General features: G+C 52.2%; 1 protein-coding gene across 2 annotated transcripts in view; it reads left to right on the top strand.

Moving 5' to 3' along the window:
* GRK5 (G protein-coupled receptor kinase 5) overlaps window positions 1–9,448 on the top strand; it is a 120,371-nt gene that overhangs the window by 59,270 nt on the left and 51,653 nt on the right. For both annotated transcript variants that reach the window (XM_011930268.1, XM_011930269.1), the window contains exon 3: window positions 2,030–2,107. In XM_011930268.1, coding sequence (XP_011785658.1) covers window positions 2,030–2,107 — 78 coding nt within the window. The remainder of the gene's footprint in view (window positions 1–2,029; window positions 2,108–9,448) is intronic.

The following is a 9,448-nucleotide window of genomic DNA, read 5'->3' as shown; positions in this document are numbered from 1 at the left end:
TGTGTGTGTGTGTGTGTGTGGGTGTCTGTGAGTATCCACGTGTCTGTGTGTGGGCATGTGTGTGGGTGGGTGTCTGTGTGTGTGAGTATATGTATCTGTGTATGTGTGGGCACATGTGTGTGTAGGTGTATGTGAGTATCCGTGTGTCTGTGTGTGGGTATGTGTGTGTGTGAGTGTCTGTGTGTGGGCATGTGTGTGTGTGCATACATGCACACTCACGATCATCAGGGAGCACAGAGGGAGAAAATAACAGGAAAAAGTCAAGAAGAAAGAGCCACCTTAAAGCATCTCAGGAATTCATCCATCAAGTCAAATCATCAAGAAATCCCCAGTCCCTTAAGGCTCATCTTGATGTGGAAGAGGAATTGACCTCTGGGGAGAAAGGCTCTGACCACATGGCCCAGTGGGAATCCAGAGGCCAGCGCACCAGCCTGGCAGCTGTGACCTTGGACAAGTCCCTGACTTCTCTGAGCCTCTGTGTCCAGCCCTATAAAATGAGGGGTGGGATTCCTTAAAGGAACACCGCCCTATCTCCCTGTGATCTAAATGATTGTAGTGTTCGTGTTTCTCCATGGGAGAAAATCGCTGGATCTTGGCTCTCCATTGGAAGAGAGAGGGCAAGACAAGGACACTTGCTCACTGTGGATGGAAATGAGCCTGGCTGCCTCTGTGGTCACTATGAGTACTGCCTGCGTGCTCCCTTTGACTGGTCTGAGAGGAATCGGACCCTAGACACTGAGATGTGAGGTTTCCCTGAGGGCCGGACAGACATCTGACTGCCTGGTGGGACGCCCAGGGAGGAGTTCGGGTCCGTCTCTGCTAGTGTCATTTCCTGTCTCTTTTGAAATAGCTGTACTTTTGGACAGAGGCTGACAAATTCTTGGGTGGTGGATTTTGAAATGGTTATAAACAATTTGTAATTAGGTCCTTTGTCTAAATGAGAAAGGGACACTTACTCAGGCTTTTTATTGACTCAAGGCCCTTTATCCACGTGGCAAGTGCGTCAGATGTGAGCAAAGGAGCCCCTCTGGGATTCAGGAAAATTAAAAAGTCTGTTTATTGGAGACCTACCATCTTTAGAGCTTGGGCCCCCTGGCTTGGCTAGTTATCAGAGTCCGAAATTCTGTGGTGTGGTTGAAGAGAAGCCCTGCGCTTGGAGGTTCAAGTCCCAGCCCTGCCACCTCCCGCCGCACGACCCTACACAGGTCCCTTCCCGCTGTGGGCCTTCGGGATCTCTACCTACAGACAACGGGGTGGGGTGGTAGCCCCTGTTCTCCTGAGTCACTGCCCTGACTGTTTCGAGGTTCAGACAAGAACATCTTTAAAAACCTGTGTATGTTCACTTTGTAAACTGAAAAGCTGGAAAAGACCAGGCATCCACATTATTGTTTATCCTTGCAAGGTGTAATAATCACAATGGTAGTAACTACAGCAACTGTTTATTATTATTTATGATGGGCCAGGCCCCAGGCCAAGAGCTTGATCACTTCCGTCTGTATAATCACTGCATACTTAGGTGCTGGTACCATCTGCATTTTGTAGAAAGGTTAAGCAAATTGTCTAAGATCACACAGCTTACAAGGTCTGAGTAACCTAAGGCAACTTCTTGGTGGCCTTCCAGTCTGGTGGGCTGTTATTTTTCCAGTAGTTTCCTTTGATTCATCTAAGTCAGTGGTCTTCAACTCCAGCTGCTCAGGTGCCAGCCCTCATGGCCCACTGGAAAGCCTGGTTTCATTGGTCTAGTGTGGGACCTAGCATCAGTGTTTGCTCAGGGCTCCCTGCTGATTCTGATGTGGTCTGTGTGGAGCACTGCCGTCCTGAGACCCAGCATCTGTGGGAGAGGGCAGAGTAGTTTGGACTGAACATCGGGGCTCCATGGCCAGGTCTTTCCCCCTGGCTTCCTGCCCTGCAGGAGAAGGGAATTGGTCAGGTGGCCTCTAGGGGGTTTCCTCCAGGGGCTGTGAGGTTCTGTAATCATAAGAAGCTCATGAGCAAAGCTGTTATTGTTCTTTTTCTCCTTCTGTTTTAGGCAGAATATGAAGTTACTCCAGATGAAAAACTGAGAGAGAAAGGGAAGGAAATTATGACCAAGTACCTCACCCCAAAGGTAAGGAACTTTCCAAACCCCACAGCAGGTAGCACAGGAGGCCTTATCCAAAAATAGGAGCCCCTAAGTCTGTGCCAAGCCATGTGGGGGAGCTGTTAAGTGCTGTGCTGGTGGCTGTTGTTGATCTCCTGTGATCCACAGTTTTCATCCTCCCCCAGAGAGTGCCCAAGACTGGCAGGGCCAAGATAGGGATGGTCTAGGCCAGGCCTGGAGTAAGGGCGGGATGCCTGCTTCTTGGGGCCCAGCCCCTTCAAGGGTCACCATGCAGCGCTGTGCCCACACCCAACCATTTGTGGTAGGGCAGATAGAGGCCTGGCCAAGGTCAGGAGGAGAAGTGCCCAGAAGGAAGGGCTCAGCAGGGCGGTTCTGAGAGGTTGGCATGGAGGGGAAGTGTTGGGGGTTGATTGGGAGGGAAAGGGGGTGCCCAGCTACATCAAAGAATGGAGAGAATTCTGAAACATATTCTGGAGTGTTCTGTAGGGTCAGGGGCATCCACTGAATGGTTTAAGCATTGGGGTACCACCATCCTCAGGGTCCAGCAGCCTTGGTTCTCCAAGATCTGCTTCCTCTTGACTCACCTTCACAGAAGTGTGTTCTCAACCCATTTAGTGTTCTAGTGTCAGTAGTTCTGCCCACTTGGTCAAGTCACATTCCCTCCCTGGGCCTCTGTTTCCCTTTCTTAAAAGTGGCCTTCCTGCCAGACTCACCTCCTAGAGGTGTTGGGAGCCTGAGATGAGACCTGTGTGGGAATAGCTTTGCATGTGTCCCATCCCCTGGGGCCATTGGTGGCTTCATCCTGTTCAGGACCCTGTGGACCAACTAGCTCCCCGGAAGGGTATACCTCCTGGTGCCCGTCCCAGGCTACCAGTGGACTGAGGTCACCACAGCCTGTGGAAGGTCCTGGCCATCAGTCCTCCCACCCCCTGCACCTCTTGTACCAAATGTAGCCCTCGTTCTTCTCCAGCATCAGTAGTTGGTGGTGGCCATTGCCCTTGCAGGGTGAGCCCAGCCTCACGCCTAGAAGTGTTGCCCTTTGTCATGCCCTAGTCTGAACAGCCTGCTGGACAGCATCCCTAATACGCACACGGAGTCACCATCACCTTGCTGCCTCCCCTTGCTGTTTCTCTGCTTCTGCATCCATCATAATCCATGCACTTCTCTTTCTGTGAGCTGCAAACACCCCCAGCCCTTTTGTACTTTTCAGAAATGACAGAATTTATGTTTATAAAACACTTCTAGGCATAGAATGGGGCTAGTTTGCTCTGGACAAGGCATGGCCCTGGGCAGGCACAGCTGCTGTCACCTTGGGCAGCACTGCCTTGCCATGCTCCAGATATGGGCCTGTTGATGTCTGTGAGGTTCTCAGGTGGACACAGTCGAGGAGATGTTCTCAGCAGGGTCCCTGTTCACCCAGTCACAGCCGATGTCATATTGATGAGGCTCTGGCGAGATACATTTTTGATCTCCTGGCCACCACTCAAGACAGTGTGGACACTCTGGGCATAAACACGTGCCCTGAGCTTAGAGGGGTGCAAGCACCCTAGAGGGCATGATGATGACAGCTCTCTGGCTGGGCTCCTGTGGTGGGCCGCATGCCTCCGAGATGTCTCTGATGGTTCCTGTATCCACGAAAGGTTGCCCTGTTTATAGACAGGCCACTGAGGCCCGCAGAGCTGTATAGCATGAGAGGCCACTCAGCTGATGGGGTCTTCAGCTGCCCTCTGCAGAGGCATCTTCCCATAACGGCTCAGCTTGGCCCAGTCCACCGCTTCATCTGTGTCCCTATAGGGTTGCCCACTCACATGTATTCCCCCCAAACAATGGCAACTAGTATGTATTGAGGACGCCTTGTGTCAGGCACCACTGTCTATAGTCCTTGCTGTCACTGTGGGATGCAGATTCTGTTTGTTCCATCTTACCAATAAGGAAGAAGAAGCTCAGGGAAGCTGTCGCATCCCAAGTCACACAGCTAGTGAGTGCCAGAGCTAGAATTTGAACCCAAGTCTGGGTGATTCTGGAGCCCTGGTTGTTTTCCCTGGGTGTAGGCTCCTCACCCCCCTTCACCGTCCTCCCACTGTCTGCGGCCTGGCTCTGATCTGCAGTGAGGGTGGAGTGCTCCCTTTGCCCGACCTTGCTGGCTGGATAGGCTCTTGTGGCTTAGCCAAGAACAGGGTATAGGCAGGCACTGGGGTAGCCAATGAGGGCTGCCACCGGGTCACCCTGTGGCCAGCCTTGTCCAGAAGCCCCTGCTGGCAGCCTCTGACCTGAACTCTCCAGACCTCCCTACCTCTGCTCAGCCTTGCCTCCACCTCCTGGAGGGATGGGCCCAGACTCCCCCAGCAGCTCAGATGGTTTTACAAGTGCCTCAGAGCCTGCCCACATTTTTTCCCTTAAGTTCTCCTCAATTTAAAAACTTTAAGCCACACCATTTGTTACGGCCAGGGAGGCCTCCGGGGAAGGTGGTCGATCTGTGCCTTGGGTCAACTGTTTTCCTACAATAAATGTTGCCATTCCTTCCCATAACCGTCCCCATAATAGCTTGCTCTGGAGCCTGATTGACTTCTCACATGCCCCTGGGCCCCAGATGCAGCGAAGCAAGGTGGTGGCTGAGGAGCTGAGTGAGTGACTGAGGCCCCAGCACTGGCTCAGAGGACTTTGACCAACCCCAAAGCCACTGTCCCCAAGCCCGGATGGTCCTTGCCTTGGGACCCCTCCTCAGTATGTAGCTCGTGTGTCTCAGCTCCACACAGTGCTTTCCAAAGGGTAGACCATGGGAGAGTGGCCAGTGGAGAGGCTCTGTGAAAGAAAGCCCTCTGTGGTCAGTTACATGTGGGCAGCACTGTAATGCCATATCTCCCCTGGTGGATTCACTCAGCATGTGAGCATATTCAAGGCTCTGAGAAGTCCTGCAAGAAAGAAACCTCTTTAACTGTTACCAAAGCATTTCCCAAAGTTATTGACCATAACATTTTTTTCAGTTTCCGGCACACCTTGGGCTACAGAACACATCCAAGAGCCTCATGCCCACACCTCCTTCTGCTCCAGCATCCTATCCTGGGACCGCTCCCACAGCCCCACACTGGGCTCTGGCCGCACCGTTTCCCAGGCTCACCTGGATGGCCATACTTTGTGGCCTTTGTTCAGGCTGTGCCCCAGAAGGCCCTTTATCTGGAAGGCACTGTCCCCTACTCTGTCTTTCTCGCTTGTGTATCCCTGCTTAGCCCCAACATCCCCAGCTGCACAGAGCCTCTTCCGCCTCTCGTCAGAGCCCATTGCCCTCACCTGGGTGGTCTCTGAACACACTGTTCCATTGTTGTGATTCGGTGCCCCATGATGGGGATTCGAGGAGCCCACCTTCAGAGTGGGGGCAACACAGAAGCAGGTTAACCAAATGCCCCATGATGGGAGCAGTGGTGGAGCTGTGCTCAGGGAAGTGGCGGATCTGGAGAAGCTGCCCCAGCCCAGCCCAGGTGAGCCAGGGGAGCCTTCCAGGAGGTGATGCTGCTGAATCAGATCTTAAAGGATGTGGAGGAGGAAGCTGGACACGAAAGATGGGGAAGGAGGAGCGGCCTTCATGGGTGCAGTGCAGTGGGCATTTGGGGCTGTCTAGGGATACTTGTAATTGACAGAGTTGTGGGGGAGGGAAGTGCTCCTAGCATCTGATGCGTAGAGGCCATGGTTGCTGTTGAACATTCTACAGCGCACACGGCAGCTTCCTACCCAGAGTTACCTGGGGGCAAAGTGTCAATAGGGCTGAGGTTGAGAAACCTTGGCACAGAGGTAGTAAAGGGCTCGGGGTGGGCAGTGCTGTGCGGGTGGGGATGGGGAGGGGGCCCCTCTGGGCTGTAGGAACTGGGAAGCCATGTTGAGGTGGCGGCAGTGTGGAGCTGCCAGTGCTTTGAGTGCCACTTGTATTTTAGGATGATCCCCCTGACTACATGGAGGAGTAATAAGGGGGATGAGGAAGGACTGGAGGCAAGAGGCCATCTGGGGAGCAGCCCCAGGTCCCCAAGCTGGGCCTGCAGCCTTGGGGATGGGGAGGAACAAGCGCCTTGCAAAACAGCAGAAGGAGGATGCCCTTGGGCTTGTCTTGAGTCTCTGGGTGGGTGGAGGTGTCCCCAGGAAAGACAGAGCACAGGATGAGGGCTGTGGGAAGGTCCACCTGCTCTCGGCAGAGGCAAGGGGATTCACTTTGGATGTAGACAGTGGCATCTGCTCTCTGTGTCCCCGCCCCAGCATGACGCTGGACACATGGTTCTCGATCAATGTGAGTTGGTTGAAATGAAATACTGAGGGGAGCTCTGGAAGCTGCCCTCCATGGGCCCGTCAGCTGTCCTGCCTCATGTCTCTGGGGAGCCACGCTTGGTGAGCTCACATCCTGAGGTGTCTGCCATCTTGTAATTGTTGGAAGCCAGGATAAAAAGCCCCTGCCTAAGCAATGTCTATGCCTGGAGCTCCGTTCTCCTCCCCATGGAGGACACCCTACCAACCCTTGCCTGAAGTTTCTATCCCAAGAGGCAAAGCCCACTCCATAGACACTGCCTCGCATCCTGCATCGGTCGCCCACACACGGCCAGCTTTGCTTTGGGGGTGTTACAGGGCGCTAGTCAAGGGTGGGCTTGGAAGGGGTTGAGAGCTGTTGGAGAGCTCACAGAAGGGCAGCGGAGTGCTGAGAAGGAGGCGAGCTTTAGGGTCAGGTAGACCTGGTTTCAAAGCCAGATGTCACCTCTTTGGGCTGCATGGGCTTGGGAAAGTTGCTTAACCTCTCAGTGCCTCAGTTTCCTTGTCTGTCAAGGGTGTGGGCCATGAGGATCATAAATAAAAGCAGCAAGTACTGAGCATGGTAGCTGGGGCATCTTCAATGCCCGGCAGCAGTGCCTGTCATCTGCCTTTCCCCACCTTCTCCTTGCCTTCAAAATCAGGCTGTTGAATGAGGAAATCGTTCAGACATGGAACTGCCAGCTGTGGAGTGTGAGAGGCCAGGGAAGGGTCCAGAGGGCCTCCAGCTGCAGAGGGCTGGACAGAGGCAGTGCGTCAGTCAGGATGATTTATACTAGCTGCCACAACAAACCCCCAGATCTCAGGGGCTTCTCTCAGCAAAGGTTAATTTCTTTTTCATGCATCATCCGATTAAGTCATCAGCTCTTCTGGGTCCTTCTCCCTGGGTGACTCAGGGATCCTGGCTGCTCCTGTGGACCCACCATCTTGAATGTGTCGTCTCATGGTCAGTGCCACAGGGGAAGAGAGGGATGAAGGAAGCACAGCAGCTTTTAAGTGCTTGACCCAGAAGCAACACTCATCACTTCCTCTCGCGGTCCATGGCCAGTGGGGAGGCTGGGAAAGGGAGAGGAGCATGTGGAATATTAGGTGAGCACACCAGTAAGCCTCCCTCTGTACATTCCTATCCCTCAACCCCCAAGTTAAGAACATCACGTGGCAGGCTCGTCTCTGGTGCTGGTTAGACAGCCATGAGCATGGCGTGTCTTAGGGATGGTCTCAGGTTTGTTAGCTTGCAGAAGCTGGCCGGTGGGCCACAGTTGGATCTGAGTGTGTGCTGGGCTCTGAAGAGAGCTGAGCAGCTCACCTTCTACCCTCCAGTTCTACAGCCCAGAAGTGATACAGGTCTTGCTCTGTCACCCAGGCTGGAGTGCAGTGGCATGACCTTGGCTCACTGCAACCTCCCCCTCCCTGGTTCAAGCAATTCTCTGCCTCAGCCTCCGGAGTAGCTGGGATTACCGGCATGTGCCACCACGCCCAGCTAATTTTTTGTATTTTCAGTAGCGATGGGGTTTCGCCATGTTGGCCAGGCTGGTCTCGAACCCCTGACCTCAGGTGATCCGCCTGCCTCGGCCTCCCAAAGTGCTGAGATTACAGGTGTGAGCTGAGATTACAGGTGACAGGTGTTCAGAAGAGGGGAGGGTCACTCTGAGCTGAGGTGGCCCAGGAAATGTTCCCATTGTAATAATAATAATCATAAGTGAAAACAGAATTATATTTCATCCACCATTACAGATGACTTTTTGAAATACCTATGGCCGGGCGCAGTGGCTCACACCTGTAATCTCAGCACTTTGGGAGGCCGAGGCAGGCGGATCACCTGAGGTCAGGGGTTCGAGACCAGCCTGGCCAACATGGCGAAACCCTGTCTCTACTAAAATGCAAAAAATTAGCCGGGCGTGGTGGCACATGCAGTAATCCCAGCTACTCCAGAGACTGAGGCACAAGAATCACTTGAACCAGGGAGGGGGAGGTTGCAGTGAGCCAAGGTCACACCACTGCACTCCAGCCTGGGTGACAGAGCAAGACTCCATTTCAAAACAAAAAACAAAACAAAAATACCATTTTTTTTTTTTTAGATCTATTGGTATAATTCTCATACCATAGAACTAATTCTTTTAAAGTACAATTCCATGGTTTTAAAAAGATTCAAAATCATGTAACCATCACTGCTTTCTGATTCCAGGGTATTTTGTTACCCCAAGAAGAAACTGTTGTGCCTGTTAGCAGTCACTCCCTGTTCCCCTTTCCTCCCAGGCCCTGACAGCCACTAATCTGCTTTCTGTCTCTAGGCCTATTTCAGACATTTCATAGAAATGGAATATCACATAATATGTGGCCATCTGTGACTGGCTTCTTTTGCACCATAATGTTTTTAAGATTTATCCACATTGTAGCGTGTATCAGCACTTCACTCCTTTTTATGACTGAATGATATTCCATTGTAAAGATATAACACATTTATTTATTTATCTATTCATCAGTTGATGGACACTTGTGTTATTTCTACCTTTTTGTTGTTGTTGTTGTTGAGACGGAGTTTCGCTCTTGTCACCCAGGCTGGAGTACAATGGTGTGATCTCGGCTCCCTGTAACCTCCACCTCCCGGGTTCAAGTGATCCTGCTGCCTCAGCCTCCCAAGTAGCTGGGATTACAGATGCCCACCACCATGCCCGGCTAATTTTTGTATTGTTGGTAGAGACGGGGTTTTGCCATGTTGGCCAGGCTGATCTTGAACTCCTGGCCTCAAGTGATCCACCCACCTCAGCTTCCCAAAGTGCTGGGATTACAGACGTGAGCCATCGTGCCCAACCTGCTTCTACATTTTGTTTCTACTTTTTTGCTCTTATGGAATAATAAGGCTATGAACATGCAGGTACAAGTTTTTGTGTAGACACGTTTCATTTGGGTATATGCATAGGAGTAGAGTTGCTGGGTCGTAAGGTAACTCTATGTTTAAACTTTTGAGGAACTGCTGGGGTGTTCTTGAAAGCACTGTACCATTTTAAATTCCCACCAGCAGGGTTCCAATTTCTCCACAACCTCATCAACACTTGTTATTTT

This window comes from Colobus angolensis, unplaced genomic scaffold, assembly GCF_000951035.1.
Source record: "Colobus angolensis palliatus isolate OR3802 unplaced genomic scaffold, Cang.pa_1.0 Scaffold85, whole genome shotgun sequence".
Taxonomy (NCBI): Eukaryota; Metazoa; Chordata; class Mammalia; order Primates; family Cercopithecidae; genus Colobus; species Colobus angolensis.
Note: the sequence above shows the minus strand (reverse complement) of the source record. Positions and strands in the feature narration are given on the sequence as shown.